This window comes from Phaseolus vulgaris, chromosome 9, assembly GCF_051622355.1.
Source record: "Phaseolus vulgaris cultivar YP4 chromosome 9, ASM5162235v1, whole genome shotgun sequence".
Lineage (NCBI taxonomy): Eukaryota > Viridiplantae > Streptophyta > Magnoliopsida > Fabales > Fabaceae > Phaseolus > Phaseolus vulgaris.
This window is the reverse complement of record NC_143506.1, coordinates 2387185-2410275: the sequence shown is the minus strand read 5'-3', so window position 1 is coordinate 2410275 and position 23091 is coordinate 2387185. Positions and strand designations below refer to the sequence as shown.

The 23091-nt window shown below is 42.3% G+C and overlaps 1 protein-coding gene and 1 pseudogene across 17 annotated transcripts; one reads left to right on the top strand and one right to left on the bottom strand.

Moving 5' to 3' along the window:
• The first annotated feature begins 12974 nt into the window (after positions 1-12974).
• On the top strand, positions 12975-13600 carry LOC150025108 (uncharacterized; annotated as a pseudogene).
• Positions 13601-17847: 4247 nt separating this feature from the next.
• Positions 17848-20334, bottom strand: LOC150025107 (putative peptide/nitrate transporter At3g43790). 17 transcript variants are annotated; one of them, XR_016515279.1, is made up of 9 exons: positions 20162-20319; positions 19907-20027; positions 19688-19789; positions 19192-19612; positions 18991-19040; positions 18614-18710; positions 18395-18487; positions 18131-18315; positions 17848-18008 (listed from the first exon to the last, which is right to left on the bottom strand). XR_016515279.1 is itself a non-coding variant. In XM_090294691.1 (8 exons), the coding sequence occupies exons 4-7, from the start codon at positions 19567-19569 to the stop codon at positions 18293-18295; spliced, it is 273 nt and encodes a 90-aa protein (XP_090150817.1). In that variant the 5' UTR covers positions 19570-19612; positions 19688-19789; positions 19907-20027; positions 20162-20319; the 3' UTR covers positions 17848-18008; positions 18131-18292. The 17 variants fall into 17 exon arrangements, 6 of the variants coding, with proteins under 6 accessions (XP_090150817.1, XP_090150818.1, XP_090150816.1 ...); XR_016515281.1 differs by having other exon boundaries at positions 18991-19191; positions 19305-19612; XR_016515283.1 differs by having other exon boundaries at positions 19305-19612.
• Between the last annotated feature and the right edge of the window lie 2757 nt (positions 20335-23091).

Here is a 23091-nt window from a genome sequence, read left to right as displayed (position 1 = left end):
GTCTTCCTCTACTTCTTCGAGGCCAAGAACCCGGGTGATAGGTCGTGGGTCAGCCTAAACGGTGTGATAGGGAGGGTGATCTTGGGCCTGTATCAATAGTCTTTCAAGGATTGGAAAGGTAGATTCTACATGATCACCTCCAATAGACACAACCCTTCCCTTCTTGAGGGCTTTCCCCTCTACTGGGTTCCTAAGGTGGAATTTAGGAAACCCCGAGGCTTGGAAACCATGGCCCCATACGAGCGCGAGTTGTGCGGCCTTCTTTCTGGCTTGGGCGCCAAGTTTGGCTCTTCCACCATTATCAAGCACGAGTTCGACGCCGAGAAGCTCGAAAGATACATCGGTTTGTTCCCTCCTTTCTCTTCTACCTGCCTTTACCTAGGGCTTCCGATCCGCTTCTTTCCCCACACGCCCCTCGTGCATATACTTGCCAACTACCTTTATGTTTATACTGCTTGCTTTTTTGAGCCTTGGTATGCTAACCTTTTGCCATGTTGAATTGATGCAGATATGACTTCTGACAAGGAAAGGCGGCAAAGGCTGCTCGCTCTGGCCAAGAGCCCCCTAAGGTGGAGGCGATCGCCGAACCCATTTGTGCCTCTCCAATCTCGGTCGCGCCAGCTGAAGGGCGTGAGACCAGGGGTGACAAGAAAAGGAAACGGTTGGCGAAGGCCCCCACCACCGTCATAGCCATTGAGGAGGAGAGCTGTGGGTCGCCTTTGGTCCAAAGAAAAAGAAGGGGAACTGAGGGCCCCGAGGATGATGCCAACCCGCTTCCTCGAGCCCATGCCTCTGCCGAGCGCCCTCCATCACCAACCTCCCTTTCCTCCCCACCCCCAACAAAGTCACCCCCTTCGACTCAAGCAGCTGGGAGTGGGATTGCACGCTCGGAGGGAACCCCTCATCCCCAGCCATCGCCGCGCCCCAAAGACTCTGCCACCGCATCTGAGGGTGGTGGTGAGAGCTCCCCAAGGTTCTCCGCCTGACCAAGCAACTGCTACAAAATCAGGAGCTGGTCAAGTGGAGCTCCAGTGAGGTGGACCTCCATTTGGCCCGTCAGATGGTGCTCTCCTTGGAGTTCTCCACACAACACCGCCGCCTCGAAAAGCTGGAGGGCAAGGTGAAGGAGCTGCTTAGCCAACAGGAGTCGCTGCGAAGTGACTATGAGGCTTTGCAAGACACCAATAGTATGTTGAAGGACATGCTGGAGGAATCTAAGATGGCTCGCGTCCAACAAGTCCAGGAGACCATCAAGACTGAGATGCTGATGGGGGATGCCGTCACCGCCCTTGACTTCCAGCTGATGGAGACTACGGGTAAGGCCATCCAACTCGAGGCCGAAAACGCCTACATGCGTCAACAGAATGCTAACTTGACGGAGGCCCTCGCCGAGAGTGACCGGAAGCTCAAAGAAGCCGAGTCGACCATTGCCGCCCTGACCACCGAGAAGGTTGCGCTCGAGATCGATAAAGCTGGGTTCGAGGCCGAGAATACCAAACTATGGGAAGAGGCGACCGACACCTTCGCTAAGGGCTTCGACTTCGCTCTTGAGCAACTCAAGTGCGCTTTCCTCGAGGTCGACCGCTCCCAGCTATCCATTGAATTCGAGGTGGTGGATGGCAAGGTCGTCCGTCCCTGACTGCCCTTGACGTGGCTTTCTTTATTTTGCCCATAAACATTTGCCTTGTGAAAACTCAAACTATAGATTATTAAATTCTTCTTTTGCTATTGCTTGTTTGTTTGTGTATCTTCTTGCCTTTATTCTCTTGCTACGTGTGATTAACTGTTAACCTACACGAGCTTGATGCCAAACCTTAACCGTATTTGAACTTCTTTTATCTCTTACTTTGATCACAACGAGCAACCCTTGATAGCTCATGACCGATCACCACGACTACCACCTTCTCATCGGTCACCGCGGTTCTACCTTACATCTTTCCTCATTGCTTTGTCGCTCCAACGCTAAGTGCATAGAGGACTTCCACACCGATCGGTCTAGGATGGCGCCTTGTTTTTGGGAGGAAGAGTGTTTCTCGACAACCCCTCTTACCTGCCCCAAGGCCACCGTTCCTCAAAGCTTCAGGCGGTTCTACCATCTTCTCACTCCTTGGGTGAGAAGGTATTTGACTAAGAGTCCTACCGAGCCAATATTGACACTACGCCACTTGGGTAAAGGCGTTTCTCGAATCCTTCCTTTCCCTTCTTTAGGCTTACTAGCGCCCCTGGCGTTTCGAACTTAACTGCCTGCACTCACGCCTGGGGTGAGGAGGATTAAGACCGGTTGCCTTCACTCGCGCCTGGGGCGAGGGAGGCCTAACCGACCACCTGCACTCGCGCCTGGGGCGAGGAGGATTTTAAACTCAAAACTTTTGCAAACTTTATACTGATAACCTCTTTTTATTTCTGGGAAAAAAGGGGCTTACCCTTAACTTGTTCACATTGTTCACCCTGGCGCGAAAACGCGGCCTCACTACACATTTTAACTAAAATAGAGTTTTAAATGCGTGGCGTTCCACGTCCTGGGGATCGCTCCTCCATCCAAGGTTTCCAGCCGATAAGCGCCGTTCTCCAATGCCTCCACTATTCTGAACGGGCCGGTCCACTTGGGAGACAGCTTATTCTCTAACTCGTGCTGATGCGCTTTCCTCATCACCAGATCTCCCTCCTGGAATCGCCTCTGCCTCACCTTGGAGTTGTGCATTCGCTCCACCCTTCTCTTTATAGCTTCAGCGCTGATCCTGGCTTCTTCTCGTATCTTGTCCAAAATGTCTAGATTCACCTTTCTCTCCTCGTTGGACCTCTCTGCCACAAAATTCAGAAATCTTGGTGAATTTTCCTGTATCTCCACAGGGATCATAGCGTCTGACCCATAAACCAAACTAAAAGGTGTCTCATGGGTGCTAGATTGCGGAGTGGTGTGATAGGCCCATACGATCCTGGGAACTTCTTCCGCCCACGTTCCTTTGGCCTTTTCTATTCTTCTCTTTAGCCCTCTGAGCAGCACTCGGTTGGCCGATTCTACCTGCCCGTTCGTTTGAGGGTGCTCTACCGAGGCGAACACCTGTTGTATCCCCACCTCCTCGCATAGGTTCCTCAGCTGATGGCTCGTAAACTGAGTGCCATTGTCGGAGACTAGACGCTTGGGCACTCCGAAACGGCACACAACGTTTTTCCATACAAACTGTTGAACCTTGTGAGCGGTGATCTGTGCGACCGGCTTTGCCTCACCCACTTCGTGAAATATTCGATGGCGACGATCAAGAACTTCATCTGCCTGATCGCCAGGGGGAAAGGTCCCAAGATGTCGATTCCCCACGTATGGAAAGGCCAGGGGCTGTGGATCGACCTTAGTTCTTCGGGGGGCGCCTTGTGCCAATCTGCATGTTGCTGGCATTGCTTGCACCGCTGAGCGTAACCCACACAATCTTCCCTCAGCGTTGGCCAGTAGTACCCTGCACAGAGAATTCTACCCGCCAGGGCGCGACCGCCGACGTGGCTCCCGCATATTCCCTCGTGGAGCTCTGACATAAGCCTCGTGCACTGCTCTCCGTGCACGCATACTAAAACCGGATGGGTGAATCCGAATCTGAAGAGATCCCCATCAATGAGGGTCAACTTGCTCGAGCTCTTCTTTATTCTCTTTGCCTCCGCCGGCTCTAGCGGAAGCACCCCATCTGCCAGATACCGCTGGTATGGCGTTAACCACGTGTCGGCCCTTCCCACAACGTCAACCTCCATCACCTCGTTGGATGCCGTCGGTCGAGCTCTCACCCTCGGTGCTCTCAAGGTTTCCTGTGTGAGAGACCGATGCCCGATCGCGGCATGCTCGCGAGAATCGCACACTTGCAGCACTTGGTTGTCTGTAACGAACGCACGAGGTACCTTCAGCGTCTCCTGGATGACGGTCCTCTGCCTTCCCCCCTTGCCCGAGCTGGCTAGCTTGGCGAGCAAGTCGACTCTGGCATTTTGCTCCCTTGGTATGTGGATCAATTCAAACGCTGTAAAGGATACCTTCAAGGTGCGCACATACTCAAGGTACGCAGCCATCTGCGGGTCTCTGGCCTGGAATTCCCCGGTTACCTGCCCAGCGACCAACAGGGAATCGATTTTGGCAGTTAAACTTCTTGCTCCCATCTCCTTTGCCAGCAGCATTCCAGCGATTAGGGCCTCGTACTCCGCCTGGTTGTTGCTGGCTTTGAAGGCGAAACGCAGGGACTGCTCGATCAGTACCCCGTTCGGGCCTTCTAGGACGACCCCCGCGCCACTCCCCTGTTGGTTTGAGGATCCGTCTACCGATAAGACCCACCGGAAGACCGAGCCCTCTGGCGGTGCGTCGCCCGATGACAACTCAACGACGAAATCCGCAAACACCTGCCCCTTGATCGGTCCTCGGGGTTCTTATCTGATATCGAACTCAGATAATTCTACTGCCCACTTTACCATTCTTCCGGCTACATCCGGCCATTTTAGCACATTTTGGATGGGAAGATCAGTCATCACTACAATCGTGAAGCTAGGAAAGTAGTGACGCAGCCTTCTTGCTGAGAATACCACCGCCAAAGATGCTTTCTCCAGAGCCTGATATCTTACTTCGGGGCCCTGCAACACCTTGCTCACAAAATAGATAGGTCTCTGGACCTGCTTCTGCTCTTGGACCAGAACCGAATTGACCGCTCTCTCTGTTACAGCAAAGTATAAACGAAGAGGGGCGCCCGTCTGCGGCTTGCACAGCACCGGCGGGCTTGCCAAATATTCCTTAAGCTTAACAAATGCCTCCTCACATTCTTCGGTCCAAACGAACCTGCTGTTCCGCTTGAGACATTGGAAGTAAGGATGGCCCTTCTCCCCTCCAACGAACATGAATCGCGACAAAGCTGGCAGCCGACCGGTGAGTTGCTGCACTTCCTTCACCGACGCCGGGCTCCTCATCGCCATGATCGCCGCACATTTCTTGGGATTTGCCTCAATCCCTCGCTCTGTTAGGAGGAAACCTAGAAACTTCCCCGCTTCCACACCAAAGATACATTTCTCTGGGTTGAGCTTCAACCCGTACTTGGCGATCGTTGTGAAAAGTTCCTCCAGATCAGCGACATACTCCTCCTTCCCTCGCGAGGTGACCACCATGTCATCGACGTACGCCTGTACGTTCCTTCCCAGCATCGGCGAGAGTACTCTATCCATCAGCCTCTGATAGGTGGCTCCCGCATTCTTCAAGCCGAACGGCATTACCTTATAACAGTAGCAGGACCGCTCGGTCATGAATGCGGTCTTGCTCTCGTTCGACGGGTGCATCCTGATCTGGTTGTAACCCGAAAAGGCGTCCAAGAAACTCATCAGCTGGCATCCTGACGCACTATCTACCAGGGCGTCAATGCTAGGCAGGGGATAGGAGTCCTTGGGGCATGCTTTGTTGAGGTCGGTGAAATCCACGCACATCCTCCATTTGCCGTTTGACTTCTTCACCAGCACCACATTGGCCAGCCACTCTGGGTACTGGATTTCCCTGATATGCCCTGCGGCCAAGAGTTTGTGGGTTTCTTCATGGATCACCTGCCTCTTCTCCTCATTGTACTTCCTCCTCCTTTGGCGCACCGGTCGGACCTGGGGATCCATTGCAAGGCGATGGTAGAGGAAGTCCGGGTCGATGCCCGGCATGTCCGAGGCCGTCCACGCAAACGCGCCCATGTTCTTCTCAATTACCCCGGCGATCTGTCGTCGCGTGTCCTCGTCGAGCTGTCCTCCCAGCTTGAACCCCCTTCCCCCGATCGTCGCCTCCACCCACTCCTCAGTTGAGTGGGGTCTTCTTTCTCTGGCGATGACCGCCCTCGCTATCCCAGACTCGCGAGGCGCGATCCCTCTCGCCCCCTCAGCTTCAACCCCGGGCACTTCCCGTGCCCCCGAGCATCGCCTCTTCCATTTCCACGTCACCGTGCGTGCCCCTTACCAACGTCGCGACCTCCGCTCTTCCCTCGTCTGACCTTGGTGGCGGCGTCGTGGTAACATGGCACACGCTTCTCCGCTGCTTAAGACTGTTTTCATAGCAGCGGCGGGCTTCCTTTTGCTCCGATTTAATGGTAACCACTACCCCCTCCATCGAAGGCATCTTTACCTTCATGTGCCTTGTCGATGGTACGGCTCCTAACCTGTTGAGCGTCGGTCTTCCCAACAGTATGTTGTAAGCGGACGGGGCATTGACCACCAAGTACTTAATCTTCTCAGTGCGGGCTGTGGCACCATCCGTGAATGTGGTCTTCAGCTCCACATAGCCCCGCACCTCTACCTGGTCCCCTGCGAAACCATACAAACACCCCGGGTACGACTTCAAAAGATCAGGGGACAGCTGCAGTTTGCTGAATGTCGGCCAGAACATCACGTTTGCCAAGCTTCCCCGGTCCACAAGGACCCTGTGCACCTTCCTCCTTGCCGTGACAAGGGAGATAACTATCGGGTCGTTGTCGTGAGGCACAACGTCCCGGAGATCAGCCTTGGTGAAGACAATGTCGACGTCGGGGGAGTGATCCTCCTCCGCCGAGTCGACTGCCAACACCGATCGCGCGTACTTCTTTCTCTGAGAGGCTGTACATCCTCCCCCAGAGAATCCTCCTGCGATCGTGTGCACCTCCCCGTGCACCGATACCTCGTGCTGAGGATCCCCTGCTGGGGCTCCCGATGTCTGATCGCCCTGTGGCTCTCGCAGGTAATCACTCAGAAAGCCGTTTTTTACCAACTCCGCGAGTTGGTGTCCCAATGCCAAGCACGCGCGAAGTGGGTGGCCATGATAGAACTCACACCACACGTCTTTCTTTCGCCCCAGCACCCTGTCGGTCTTCTCAGGTGCTCGCAGCCGTGCTGCTATAGCTGGAATGGCGATCAGTTCCGCCAGCTCCACCACAAAATCAAACCTGGGGGTGTGTTACTCTCCCTCGTGCGCCCCCCATTCTGATCCCTTCGAGGCTCGTAAGGGCGGGGTTTTCCTTGAGCCCTCTTTCCCTCCTTGGCCTCGTGCACCCTCATCGGCTGCTGAGTCCTGCTTGGTCCTGCGCGCGACTTGTTAGGGACCCCGCTTTCCCTTTTCTCAGAAACCACTGTTTTTGCAGTGATGTGCGCCACGACACGACGCCTAATCTCCGCGAACGTGCTGGGGAGGTGCCTGATCAAAGACTCACTAAAGGGACCCGCAAGAACCCCTTTCTTGAATGCGTGCACCAACATATCTTCATCTTTGCTTGCTAGCAAGGTGCACCACATTTTCCAAAGAAGAATATTCTTGTAACTCTACCACGTCTTGAATGTCCCTTCGAAGGCCACTCACAAACCTAGCTATCTTAGCTTCCTCACTCTCATCCATATTAACTCGAATTAAAAGCGTATCTAGTTGTTTAAAGTAATCATCCACACTTAGCGCGCCTTGATGAAACCATTGGAGTTTCAACATAAGGTCTTTCCTAAAGTGTGGGGGTACGAATCTAGCGCGTAAACATGCTTTCAAATCGTTCCAAGAGACCACGGGCGGCCTCTTGTGTAGGTCAATGTCCATGAGGTATTGATGCCACCATTGCATGGCATAGTCCAAAAATTCTAAAGAAGCTAACTTAACCCTATGCTCATCCCTAACCCCATTTACATCAAAAATTTGGTCCACGTTAGCCTCCCATCCTAAGTATACATTGGGATCACTTTCACCACTAAAACTAGGAAGTTTTACATTAGGAGAACAAGGGCCAGCCACATGTTGGCGCCTCTCTTCATGGTGATGATGTCTTGGCCTTGGATTGTCTTCATAATAACCATGAGAAGAATGGGAGTGCCTTGAAGAATGCCGAATTGGAGGAGGAGTTCTTCTCTCACGGTTTTGATGCATTTCTTCTCGGTTTAACTCCAAACTTTGGAGCCGTGCTTCCATCTTCCGTATCACCTCAAGATAGTGAGCATTGGATTGCTTGACATTCTTTAAGTTTTCATAAAGGGCTGCCTTTTTTGGTGAGCACGGTTTGGAGGACTCTCCACTAGAGAAATGAGCCATGATAAAAAAATACAAAAACAGAAAACAAACAGTGAAAGAAACTTGTTAGACAACAAAAACAGTGAGATATAGGTTGCTGGAAAATGTCCAAGAAAGCACTCAAACCACTCCAAGAAAATATTCTGTCCTCAACCAAGCCTTTTTTGTGGAATGGAGTAGCTTCAAGTGAAATATGTCACAGCAAACCAACTTACTTAAGAACAAGTCTCCACACAACTTTAAGAAAACAAAAAGACAAGCAAGAAAAAGGTGTAAACAATAAAAGCTAAACCAAAAACAGAGAGCAATGTATGACAAACTAGAAAGAATATGAATGAAAGACAATCAAGAAAATAAGGAACTCAATGAATAAAGAAGGCACACAAAAAGATTCCTAAAGAAAAGTGCTAGAGTAGATTGAAGAAAACAGAAAACAGCTACTGGAAAAAAAAATTTAAATGCAAACTGTGCTATGTTTACAGATTTAACTGTACTGATTGAAAGCGAACTGAAATGTGAAAATTAACCACATAAACTTCAATGTCTCAACTCAATAATGGCACTGGAATGAGGTAAAAAAAGTAAGCCAATTGAGAGAAATAAATTTTTCAAAATCGCTGCCAGATTACCGTATTTTTTTCGGCAGATTTGTACACTTTCCGTATTTTATTTATCATTTTTTGTGTACTTGGAATTTTTGAGTAATTCTTTTTTCTATGCTTTTGTAACACTTTGAAGAATGTAAATCCAAATTTTCACAAATTTCCTATGAGCCAATTAATTGCAGTAAATTGAAAACAGTAGCACGTTTGTAAGAAAACAGAGGAGCCTATTTAGGAATGAAAAACAGTATGATGAACTAACAAAGACATAATGGAAATTATGTAAAGGAACTTGTATAGAATGAGAATACAAACATGAACTCAAATCTAAAAATGAAAATGCACAAAGGATCAAGCAATAAACTCAAAAACAGAAAGTAAACCAAAGCAAGAAACAATCAAAGCAATAAAAGTACTACTAGAAGTAATGACAATTATGGAATAACATGACTAAGACATAACTTGACATGATTACAAAATTAAAAGACATATAACAAGATATAACAACAAGTGAAAGGAAGCTTAAGGTCAGCTCTAGGAAGGAGAATGCCATTCCAAAAGAGCAGCCATACTCATATGAACAATGAGTGCTAGAATCCTTTTCACAAACACATGGTGTAACAAAAGAAAACAGCAAGAAAACTCAAAATAAATCCTAAAACAGAATGGTAAACAACTTGAATTAAAGAGCTCTTGAAAAATAAAGTGCAATACAACTCAAAATTTAAGCAAAAACAAGCCTAGACTCTAGATACCACATGATGTGAATGTAACAACAAGAATACATGATTCTTTGACATTCTTAGGAGCAACTTGAGCTGGTTTTGAAAAGGCACTTTACTTCAGAATTGGATCAATGTTCTAATTCAAGAACTCACCAAGACTTAGCACCAACCAAGACTCATATGGAAGTCCATATATTGTCAAATGGAATCAAAACACAAGGAATGAAGAACAAGAATTAAAAACTGGACAGAATTGAAAAGCTGGCTACTGAACCAAATAGAAACAAAGAACAAAGCTGGAAGTGCAAATTTAAACGGTGCAAATGAAAGGGAAGACTAGGCAATTAAAAACTACCGAATGAAATTGATAGAACATGAAAGAAGAAGAACACTTATAGGATAAGCTTGCTGGATTTTGAGAATTGGAAGAACACTTCACGCCACTTGGTTCCTTGACCCAAGATAAGTGATGGAATGCCGCCACTTGAAGCTCACCATTGCTCACAAGATAAGGCAAAGAAGAAGAAGACTCAAGACTCACAATTTCTCTCCAAATTTGAGTATAGTCTCTCTACAATAAAATTCCAATCTGAATTGTGAAGGACCTAAGCCCTCCTTTTATAGGAGTAAGGGTTGGTCATTTACATAGCTTATTCCCTAAGCTACCCAAAAAACTCCTAAGATCACACCCCCCTTACTAAGCTCACTCCCCAAGCTTCTAGAATTTGCTAAACTAAAGCCTAAAGATGCTTTTACAAAAGAGGTGTCTCGTGTTTCCCTCTAAGCACCTTTCTAAACATTATTCTATATTATTTACAATTTAAAAGAAACTATAAAGAGAGATATTTAATATGAAGCCTATTATTTGAGAGTTTGTAGACTTCTTTATCTTTAGGCTTGATCTTCTCTTTGACTTCTTTTAATTTGTGAGAAGACTAGAAGGAAGAACTTCAAATGTGTAGGTGAAAATCCTCTTCCTTCATTAATAAAATCCTCTCCTAGTGGATATCCAACATAAAGTCTGCTTGCATCCTTTCTTGCGCCATTCTTGACGCCGCCACATCGTCTTGCAGCGCGCATTATCTCCAAGACTTGCGCCATCGTTACAGCTCCTTCTTCGACGGATGGCGCGGGTGTAGTTTGCCTTGTCTTCCTCATTCTTGCAGCAAAGAATCTTAAGAACACACGAAATCTGGCAGCGCAGTGGATGGGATCACAATTTCACACGGGCCCCACGGTGGGCACCAAATGATCTTGTCGGTGACTTGTCCTTTGAAAGCTCCGCAACGTATCACTCAGCCTTCCGTAAGTCAGCGAACAAAACCACCAAAGAGTAGTTCACTCTATGATCTCTGTAAGGACCGTGTTCTCTGCCAATTCTCTCTCTTCTCTCTGCGCGAAAACTAGCCACTTATCCGTATCAAAAGCGTACCCCTGTAACAACGTGGAATGCCTTTATATAACCTCCTGCGCTCCCACGTTGTCTATACACAAAGCAACTTAGTGTGTTTCTTTCATTGGATGTCTCGTGCAACCTTTGTGTAGGTACCAGGTGCGACTGGGCCAATCGCGCATACCAGGTACTACCTAACGCATGGGCGATCACCTCTGTCCTGCCCCGTGCACGTTACGGGCCGAGAGGGATTCGATCACCGACCGACTGGCTTCCTTGGACCACTCTCATGCATGGTACCATAGAACGCATAACCTCTCCGATCTCTGATCTCCTCCTGACCACCGATCTCCGCCTGATCACCCTCTTCAAGACACACCCGCTTCCTTGGCCCACCCGTCTCACTAAGAACAGCCCACGTGGCCATCAGTGGCTGACGTCATCCCAGACCGATGACCGACCGGATCAAAAATAATATTGGAAACATGAAATTGTATTTTTACTTTTATTTATTTGACTCTTAATAAAACATTTCATACAGTGATGATAATTTTTCATATAGTTTCAAGTAGTCTTCTCCTTTTCAATTCTTTTTACTTCTGAAATTACCGTAAGCATGGATTTCTATGATATCCATGTGTGCTTTTAAAACTCTAGCATGATGAGAACTTATCTTACCAAGTTTAGTCATGTTGATAATTTGATCACCTTTGATAGTATTTTCTTTTGTAAGCAGGATTTGATAATTATGCAGAAGGTTTGTTCCGAACTTAGATTAATGAACTACGTGATCATATTAAGGAAATAATAATTATCAAATTATATGCAATTATTGTATGCAATGTTGTACGATATTGTACGAAATTATATGTAATTACTATATTAATTTTATAAATAAATTTTGATCAACATTAACTAAGTCAAAATCGATTACATAATAATATTGAAGAGTCTGAAGATTACAAGTATCATTCGAAACATGACACTATATTTCTACTATTATTTATTTGACTCTTAACAAATCATTTCATACAGTGATGATAATTTTTCATATAGTTTAAAGTACCATTTACCTTGTCAATTCTTTTAACTTCTGACTTTACCGTAAGCATGGTATTCTATGATATCCATGTGTGCTTTTAACACTCTGGCATGATGAGTACTTATCTTAACAAGGTTGGTCATGCTGATAATTTAATCACCTTTGATAGTATTTGCGTCCTGATTAAAATCTAACTATATAACTAGGACCCTGAGTTAACAAAGATTAACTCTGAAGCTAAAAAAGTCATATGCAAAACATAGACAAAGACAACCCTAACAATATTGAAATTAACTTTGTTAGATATTATTAGATATAATTAGATATTATTTGATATTATGAGATATTATGAGATATTATAGATATTGTTAGATATTTCATATTTATGTAATGGGCTTAGCCCATATGTTTCTTTTCCTATATAAACATAACCCTATGTGTTCAATATACACAAAGGATTTATCCTATTCTTTCTTTTCCTTTAATATGGTATCTAGAGCATAAGGTTAGGGTTTAGGGTTCAATTTTTATTGGTGAACCCACTATTCACTGGAATTTTCTAGCCACCGCCCCACTGTCTCGCCAGAGCTACCACTACCTCGTCGGAGCAGCCGTTGGACCCTTGCCGGACTCGTCGCCGGAATCTCGCTGGAGCCGTCGCCGAATCTCGTCGAAGTCGTCGCCAGAATCTCGTCGGATCCTCCACTGGAGATGCTGCCGGAATCGTTGTCGGAGCCTTCATCTTTGTTGCTGCCGCCAATTAACCGAAGACTGGATTTGTCCTTATCTTCTATGGCTTCTTCCGCTTCCGCTACCACTGTGGCTTCTTCCGCAGTCATTATGCCGGATTCATCTATTTATACTAATTTCGTCAATGTTCATCTTTCCATTAACAAATTGGATGGAACCAATTATGACACTTGGGCATCAGGTATTAAATTATGGCTTAAGAGTCAAGGTTATGTTGATCATCTTACTCATCTTACTCTTGCTGAAAATGAGGTTTTTCGTTGGTTGAAAATTGATGCTCAATTATGCATTGTTATCAAATCGACCATTCACTCATCTTTAAAAAAAAATTTTCGTACCTATGAGACATGTTCAAAAGTTTGGGAACAAGCAAAATTATTATACACCAATGATACTCAACGTCTTTATGGTGTGTGTCAAAATCTTCTCACAATTGTTGCTCCCAAGTCTAGATGGTACAATGGCAGAATATCTAGGTAAACTTCATGCTCTTCTTCATGATTTTAATGAGTTATTACCTCCTGTCTCTACTCCTTCTCAAGAACTAGAACAAAGATCCAAGTTCTTCATGTTATTGGGTTTACATGGCCTTCCTGATGATTATTCTCAAGTTCGTGATCAAATTTTGGGATCTCCTATTGTGCCCAATTTTACTTTCACTTGTTCTACCCTTTTGCGCGTGTCAGGTAAACACACCACTGATATAACGTCTCATGTTGATGACTCTTCTGCTTTAGTCTCTCAGCATAATGATTGTACTCGCCCTCACAAGCCGGGCAAAGGGCGTCACAAGTGTGACCATTGTGGCAAACTTGGCCACAAAATTGACAGATGTTATGCCTTACATGGTTGTCCTCCTAGATCTGTTGCAGTTGCTCAAATTGCCCCTGTGCAACCTTCTACCATGGACCATACTTCAATTGATACCCCAGGCCAGCTTGCTATTTTTAATGAATTTCTTAAATGGTATGAGGATCGTCAGAACCCTAGTTCCACGACTCTTGTTGCACATTCAGGTACATCTTTTGTTGGCCTCACTCACTCCACTTCCCATGGCCCTTGGGTTCTAGATTCAGGTGCCACTAATCACGTTACTGGTAATAAATATTTTTTCTCTTCCCTATCTACTACGGGTTATTTACCTTCAGTTACCATGGCCAATGGATATAGGGTACCATCACATGGTGTTGGTACTATTAATCTTTTTTTCTTCTTTATCTATTGATAATGTTCTTTATGTCCCTGGGTCTCCATTTAACTTATTATCAATTAGTTTTCTCACTCGTTCCCTTGATTGTGTTATTTCTTTTATTGATGATTATTCAAGATGTACTTGGATATTTTTAATGAAAAACCGTTCTAAGTTGTTTTCTATATTTCAAATATTTTACAATGAAATTAAAAATCAATTTGGAATTTCCATCTGAATTTTGCGCAGTGATAATGGACGTGAGTATCTTTCTCATTCTTTTAAAAATTTTATGGCTTCTCATGGTATTCTTCATCAAACTTCATGTGCTTATACACCTCAACAAAATGGGGTAGATGAGCACAAGAATAAACATCTTGTTGAAACAACTCGTACTATTTTAATCCATGGTGATGTTCCTCAGTGTTTTTGGGGTGATGTTGTTCTTAGTGCATGTTATCTCATTAATCGCATGCCATCTTCAGTTTTAGATAACAAAATTCCTCATTCTATTTTATTTCCACATGACCCTCTCCGCTCTTTACCTCCCAAAGTTTTTGGGTCCACATGTTTTGTTCATAATTTTAGTCCTAGTCTTGATAAATTATCTCCTAAGTCACACAAATGTGTCTTTTTAGGGTTCACTAGATCAAAAAAAGGATATAAATGTTTCTCACCGTCTTTAAACCGTTATTTTATTTCAGCAGATGTCACCTTCAGTGAATCTTCCCTTTACTTTAAGTCTTGTCCTTCTCCTTAAATTTCTTCATCTAATCAAGTTAATATTCCTCTTGTTGTGCCTAGTGCACCTAACGATTCACCACCGCCACCAAATCTTTAGGTGTATAGTCGTCTTCAAACATCTCATCGTCCATCAGCAGACTCTATTCTGGTGCCGACACCTCATCCCCCTCCGGCTCCTACAGTTGAACCTCCGACTATTGAACCTGATCTTCCTATTGTTATGCGTAAATGATGGAGATCAAGCTCAAGTGGACATGGAGGCCAATCATCAAGAGCAAGAAGAGGTTGAGGCTCAAATGGAGGACGCTCATGGAGTTAGTAGCCCACCTCAAAGGCTTACAAGGAGCATGTTCAAGGCTTTAGGAGCTAATGGACGTTTGTTTTCTCTTTTTGTAATTTCTTTGTTTGAAGGTGCTTAGAGGGAAACATAAGAAACCTCTTTTGTAAAAGCATCTTTAGGTCTTTAGTTTAGGAAACTTAGGGGGTGTGCGTTTAGTATAGAGGTGTAGACGTAATAGGGAGGTGACAAAGTAAGAGAGGAAGTCACACCTTCCTCATGCTCTAGGATTGGCGCCACTTTCATGTCATTTGGGGGGGAATTTTGAATTTAATTAGCTTTGCATTTCAGCACCTCTAGGCTATAAATAAAGGTGCTTAGCTTGTACAATTCAGATTTGAATTTTGAATTAGAGAAACTCTACTCAATTTGAGAGCTTTGTGCCTTCCTCACTTAGTCTTATCTTGAGAGTTCTTGGTTACCTCAAGTGGCGGCATAGCACACTCATCTTGGAGTCTCCATCCTCTAAGTGGCGTGTTCATCCAACCAATCCTTCCATCTTCATGAGCTTTCTCTTCTCCTTCCTTCCTTCTCTTTTTATGTTCATGTCTTAGCTTGTGTTCTTTGCTTTTTCAGTTTCGGTATTCTAGTTCCTTTGTGTTTTGCTTTGGTTCCTTTTATTTCTGTCGTTCATCTTTTCTTCTTCTTCATTTCTAGTTGTTGTTTTGATTCAATTGACAATACATGAATCTTCCATGTGAGTTTGGGTTTTGGTACTAGTCTTGGTGAGTTCTTGAACATAGAACCTTGATCCAATTCTATCATAAAGTGCCTATCTCATATCCAACTCTAGTTGATTCCTAAGAATGTCAAGAATCATTCATATTGTGCTATTGGAATCACATCAGTAAAGGTATACGTTGTACTTGTAATCATTCTCCACATTATACTGCTTTGAGTTACCATAGACTATCTTAACCCTTTTATACTTGTCTTTCGTCTATTTCTTCTATATCCATTCCAAAATCTGTAGGTGATGCCTTAGCTCATCCTGGTTGGCGTCAGGCCATGCTTGATGAAATGAATGTGCTTCAGAATAATGGAACTTGGGAACTTGTTCCTTTACCATCTAAAAAATTTGTTGTTGGTTGCAGGTGGATTTTTGCTATCAAAGTTGGTCTTGATGGTACTATTGATCGTCTCAAAGCTCGTCTTGTGGCTAAGGGTTATACCCAAATTTTTGGTTTAGACTATGGTGATATTTTTTCTCCAGTAGCAAAGATGGCCTTTGTTCGCTTATTCATAGCTATGGCTGCTCTTCAACAATGGCCTCTTTATCAACTGGATGTTAAAAATGCTTTTCTTAATGGGGATTTGCAGGAAGAAATTTATATGGAGCAACCTCCCGGTTTTGTTGCTCAGGGGGAGTCTTCTGGATTGGTATGTCGTCTTCGCAAATCCTTATATGGCCTCAAGCAGTCTCCTAGGGCTTGGTTTGGAAAATTTAGCAATGTTGTTCAACAATTTGGTATGACTCGCAGTGAAGGAGATCATTCAGTTTTTTATCGTCACTTGAGTGTTGGGTGTATCTATCTTGTAGTATATGTTGATGACATTGTGATGGAGGAGGGCCCAAGCTCACCACACGATGAAAGCCAAGCCTCCAAGACTAGACGGTCTAGCCTATGATGAGGAGCGTCTAGACTCAAAAAGGAGCGTCTAGCCCATGAAGAGGAGCGTCTAGGCCATGATGGGGAGCGGCTACATAAGGAGCGTCTAGGCCATGATGAGGATTCCTTCTAGACCGTCTAGCTTCACATACACATGGGTCAAAGCTACGGTTTTGGGAAGAGAAGACCTTTGTAATTGTTACATAAAGGCCCATTAGGGGTGCTTAGTAATTAGAGTAGTGTAGAAAGCATATTTGTGTGAACATTCTAGAAAGACCATGGAGGGGGTGAGCATAAAAACTAGACACACCCCTCCCCATGTGCTCATTTGTGCACCCATGTGCTTCACATTTACATTTCATTTGGCTAGCATTAGAGTTGCATTATGGTCCTCCTTAGCCTATAAAAGGAGGAGCCAACACCTTGTATTTTCAAGTTTATTGTGAGTAAAGTTATGCTGCCATTTTGTGCCAAGCTTTGCTTCTCCCTAGAATCCTAGGCTCTAAACTTCAATTCCTTCATCTTTTCCCTTGGGCTGGCCGAACCACCCAATACCCACACTTAACATGCACCTACAAGATCAACACCACTCTTAGGAGGATCTTGCTCACCTCATCCATTGCTTCCGCCCCTTTGCTCTACTTTGATTCAAGAAGAACTTCATGAAAAGCCATCACATTGTTCTTATAAGCAGTGATCACCATGGCATCTCACAAGTAAAACAACACCTTTGTCAACACTTTCAGACCAAAGATCTTGGCAAACTCAGATATTTCTTGGGGATTGAGGTAGCACAATCCAATACTGGTATTGTTATCTCTCCACTACAAGAAAAATTGCTTTTAGAAACTAAATTTTTGGTTTCTAAAATGATAAAAATAGTCACTAACATAATTAGAGACTAATTTAGAAACTAATAGCACTAAGTGGCTAAAATCATGGTCGCTAATTTTAGATACCAATTTAGAATCTAATTTAGAAGCCAATTTAGTTACCATTAAATAAAAACCAACTAATATATAAAAACTAATTTAGTGACCAATTATATAGAAACCAAATTAACAACCAATTTCATTGAAACCAATTTAGTGACCAAAATATATAGAAACTCATTTAGTGACCAAATATATAAATACCAAAAAAATGGTCACAATATTGGTTTCTAAATAATGTAATTTATTATAAAATATTATTTTATTCATCTACTTTTTTTTATTTATTTAACTACTTACTCTTTCATATTTTATATTTATTTGTAGATTCAAGTTCACTAATTTTAAAAGTTCATCAACTCAAAGCAATTATTTTCAGAATCAAAATATAGTTATAAATGAGAAATTTTTCAATTTTTTTTTTTCAAATTTTACAAAAGAACTTTTTTATGAATTATGAATGTGAACTAAGATTGTGGTAGAAACTAGAAAATAATCACATAAACTCAAGATACTCGCCGTAGTTTGAAATCTACTTTCAACTTTTGTTAATATCCATGAGTTATATGTACAAGAAAGTTTAGTCTATTCCTATCTTGATTGAATTTACATTTTTTGTGCCTACTTGCAGCTCACAAGCTTCTGGGCTGGAACAAATCAAGGACGGTCTTGGAAGCTAGAACTGAAAGATTGTTACAAATCAGTAAGAAACAAACGCAAACAATGGATAAAGGAATGAAAGAATGAAAATTGAAACACAAGATGAGTGCAGAATTGTAAATCATTGATTGTTTATTAACTTACCTTCTCAAATGATACTAGCTCAACCTCATAATACAAAGTGGAGTTACAAGGAACACAACAAGTTCTTGTTGAGACTCTGATGAGCCAAAACCATACTCGGGCGCAACAGTTAACAATGTCACCTCACCCTTCTTCATAATCAAAATAGCTTTGTCAAACCCATCAATTGCTTGTTATGCTCAATCCTAAAACACTCACATTAGCTAGCTTAATAAATAATTTAGTGGGAATCGGGAAAAACATTGAGACATTTTTTCAAGTTACCCTTATCAGTTTTGAATTCAAACAGCTCCCCTTCATCATCATGACCCTTCTTCAAAAACAAAGTACCATCTTGTAGCTTACCAATTACTTTCACTACAAGAATGCAAAAACAGGTAAGGAAACATCAGAACCATGTTTTAAATCCATAAAATGACAAGGTTATCATCCACATTAAGAATTACAAGCATTTACACTTAAATTCATTAGCAGACAACTTACATTGAGGCTTCACACTTAAAATCACTTTCTCTCCCTTCTTCATGGTTTTAACAGTGCAAATACTGATGTTATGAGGTTGGGCAAGAACTATGGAAACCTACAAAATGATTTATGTTTGGAAAATAAAAATCAGCACATCATTAAGATTTTATTTGGATAAAGTTCTCCATGAGAACTTATAGGAAGATAAAATAAGAAAGAAAAACATAATAAGTAAGCAAAAATCAGATTATTCTTAATCTAATTTGTAAAAGTTTTCTTGTACTAGCTTCTATAAAAATGATTCAGGCATAAACTAATTTTCTGGAGAAGTTTATCTAAATAGGTCCAAATGATAAAGCAATTTAAACAGAAACTGAATATGAAAGTCCACTTACTTATCCCAAAAGGAATTCTTTGGAAAAATATTTGGGTACTTCTCTACTGGCTACAATTAAATACAGAATTTCAGCAGTTAACCTTCTCAGAAAACCAGAATACTTTCAATTCAAAACATTTCATCTTATAAACATATGGAAATTCAAGGCTTTATGCAAGATTTATCTTATACTCCAGATGGCTAAGAATATGAATAGTACCTGAGCCAAATAGCCTCTCAATGAAGGGCCAATTATTAAACCAATCACAACATGACTTGTTGTGGAAATGCAGTTCTAAGAATTAACAATGTAAAAGAGTTAGTGATGCTTACAGTTGACAGTCCTAGAGCTTGGTGTTCTTCTCTAAAAAGTTCAATGGCATAGGCTTGTTAAATAAAGTAGTTAGACAAGAAAATGTAGAAATGAAAGTTTGAAAGAGAATGAAGTTATAATCAACACATGCATTCAAAATTTGTATCCAAGTACTGGTGGAAAAAACAAGAAAGTGTGAAATAGTAGGAGTTAAAGATATGATACCCTCACTGGTCCTAGAAAACCATTGAAACATCCGAGAAGAAATCTCGTAAGAATAGCCATCCAAAAACTTTTGCTAAGGCCAAATAGTGTGTTGAAAATGACACTGAAATGAAGTAAGCATTGATAATTATGGGAATCTTCAAAGCTAAGCATGCAGTTCATTGACATGTATACTTACACTGAAATGATCCCTGCAAGTATTACGGTTTTCGACCAATGCGATCAACTATAGCTCCCCACAACAAAGATGTCAAACATCTGCCAAGCATGAATACAGAACCTACCACATTTTTATCAATATGTAATTAGGTATACGGGCAAAGATTTCCCCAATCGAAACTCTAGTATGAGAATCATTAAACTTGCTAAAAATAAAATCAAAATAAAAAAACCATACCTAATTGTGCAAACAACTTGAAGCCTGTGACACTGAAGATCATATTGCGTTTGAGCACCGTCACCGACAATATTCGGAGTCGCAAGCACGAGATATAGAGATTGAGAATGATTTACCTGAGCTTGAGCAAGGAAAGAGACAGTGAGATGAACCAATTGGACGAGATTGAGAACGAGAACGGCAGTGATAAAGAATAACGAAACTGAGAGTGAAGTAGATGAAGGAGACAGTGTGGAGAAGAAGAATGAGACTTACCTGGATTTGAACAAAGAACAAGATAGTGAGACGAACCAATTGAATGAGACTGAGAGTGAAATCAAGAACAAGCAATACTGAGAAAGAGGAACGAGATTGAGATTGAGAGTGAATAGGAAGGAAACAGAGAGTGGAGTGAAGGAAGGTTGCGACTGAAGAAGAAGAAGAAGAAGAAGAAGAGAGGAAAAAAATATTTATCAAGTAGAATTTTAGAAAAAGTATTTTTTCTAAAAAAATATATAAAAAACATTTAAATATATACAAACTTAAATAAAATAAATTTAGTAATAATTTCTTGCAAATTATTATTGAAATAAAATTTATAAATATTTTATAAGAAAAATAATTCTAAATAAATTAGTAAAATGTACTTATTTCTAATAGCGTTAGAAATTCAAACTGCAGAATATTTTCTCATATTTAAAAAAATTAAATAAGTTTTTAAAAAGTATGTATATCTATTTAAATTAATTCATAATTTTTTTAATTTAAAAAATATTTTGAATTTATAATTAATTTAATTTTATGTTTAAATAAAATTAAAAGATTAAAATACTATTTTAAATTAATATTAATTATTTTAATATTATACTAAAAATAATAGTTTAGTAAATTTATTCATATTAATTTAAAATATTTTATAAATTAAAAATTAATAATTAATTTTATAAAATTTAATTATTCTAAAATTAGTATCTAGATTTAAATAATAGTGACTAAAAATTTAAGTATCTAAATTATATGATGATTAGAAACTAAAAAATTAGTTTCTAATTTTATTATTTTTAGAGACCAAAAATTAGTTTCTAAATTAAATTAAAAGTGACTAAAAAAATGGTTTTCAATTACATCTTAACAAGAGACTAAAAAAACTAATTTTTATTTTTATTATTAGCTACCAAAAATATAGTATCTAATTATATTATAATTTTTATTAATAATAGATACCTTTTTAGTCATATATTGAACAAATGAAACTGTGAAAAAACAGAACCCGCGCGCTCACGCTCTCTCTTGTGGTGAGTTTCAGCGTTGGCGTTCTTCAAAATTGGCTTCTGAATTCAATCAGATATTTTCTCGGAGAAAAGAATACGAAGAAGGAATACGTGCGTCGTGCGTCGTGCGCCTCGTCGTGTCGCTGCAGCCACCTGCGAGTGGTTCGTCCTTTTGCGGCTGTCCCGTCGCGTGTCGCATCTGGTCCACCCATCGTGCGCCGCGCTGGTTCTCTCCACCGAGAATGTGAAAAAGTGGTGCCCTAATTCCTCAAATCGGAACCTCACCGCCCCAGCCTTAATTCCGATCAACACCTTCGCTCCAGCACAAAGGTGATTGGTTGAAACGAGACTTCAATTGACAGAGCTCCAAGCACCGCCAGCAAAACCCTAATTTGGGGGTTTTAGGGTTTTGCGGAAGTTTTTGGCGGCAACTTGTTAGCCTTTTAAAATGGTGGAGGGCTCTGCGGGTTTCCTCATTCCATGGACTTGTTTGATCGATCGAAAAGTCTGTCCTGATAATAAAGTATATTCCATGTCCGGTCAAAGGAAGACTTTTGCTCAGGCTTTGGGAAATACATGTGATATTCCTTTGTCCCAACTACCTACCCCTTGTATTAAGGGTGACATGATTGCTGTCCAGATTGATGAGGCAGATTACTTGGCTGGTCTTGAGGATTGCAAAACCCATCTCCATGGTCGGGTTATTCTATCTAAGGGGGATAAACCTCTCACACACCTGGATTTAACTAAAAAGTTGCAGCCGGTGTGGAAAGCTCTTGGACCATGGAAAGCAATTCCTCTTGGAAAGGGTTTCTATGAGTTTGAGTTCGCTTCTATAGAAGACATGAGATGGGCCCTCGGTATGGGTTCCCTCAAGTTATCTCTTGGTTTATTGAGATTGTTTGCATGGACAAAAGACTTTGTCCCAGCTACCATGAAGAATACCAAAACTCAGACATGGGTTAGAATCTACCATTTGCCTTTGGAGTATTGGAAACCAAATACAATATATTCCATCGTTAGAGGCCTCCTTTGTCTTTGGATGAGCATACTATGAGAAAGAATAGGGGTATGTTTGCTAGAGTGTTGGTGGATATTGATCTTCTGTCCCCTCTCTCCGATCAACTTTTGGTTGAACGTCCAGACTTTGCTTTTGTAGCTGGTGTGGAATATGAATGGCTCCCTCCTTTTTGCTCTCATTGTAAGATGATTGGGCACGAGCTTGCTCAGTGTCGGGCGATCCATGACCAGGGTCGTGTTCTTGGGCCTCAACATAAACCTTCTCAGAAGGCATCTTCTGATGAACGGGACCAAGGGAGGACCGTGATTCCTAAACAACGTAAAGAATATAGGAAAAAAGATCCGGAGACAAAACTCGTGGAAGGCCTCATTGATAAGTTGAAAGTTGATGAAACAGGTGGAGAGGAGGATGTTTTTGCAGATATGCCTCCTCTTGAGGATGCTTCAGATCATGATAGGTCCTCACCCAAGCAGGGGTTGTCCACTCCCACTTTGGACTCACTTGCTGTTATGCAAGCTAAGGACTCAGAGTCAAATTCAACAACTTTTATTGATGATCATCATGTGGAGGTATCTGTTCCTGTGATTGTACCATCTCCGTTGCGTACTACCTCTCCTCAGAGGGTTAAATCACATGCGGATACTAATGCTCCAGTTCCTAATGTGGAGGTCTCTGCTATTGTGACTGTACCATCTCAGTCGCCTCATCCCTCCCCTCAAAAGGCTAAATATCTTGGGGATGTTAAAGCAATATCGTTGGTCCTTCAAAATCACTTTTCTTCTCTTGATGGTTTGGAAACTACAGATGTGGGAGTTGATTCTCATATTGGAGCGTCAACTATTCCGCCTACCATTGTTGGAATTAATTCTGATCATATTGAAAATCAGGTTGTTTCAAAATTTTGGACTGACTCT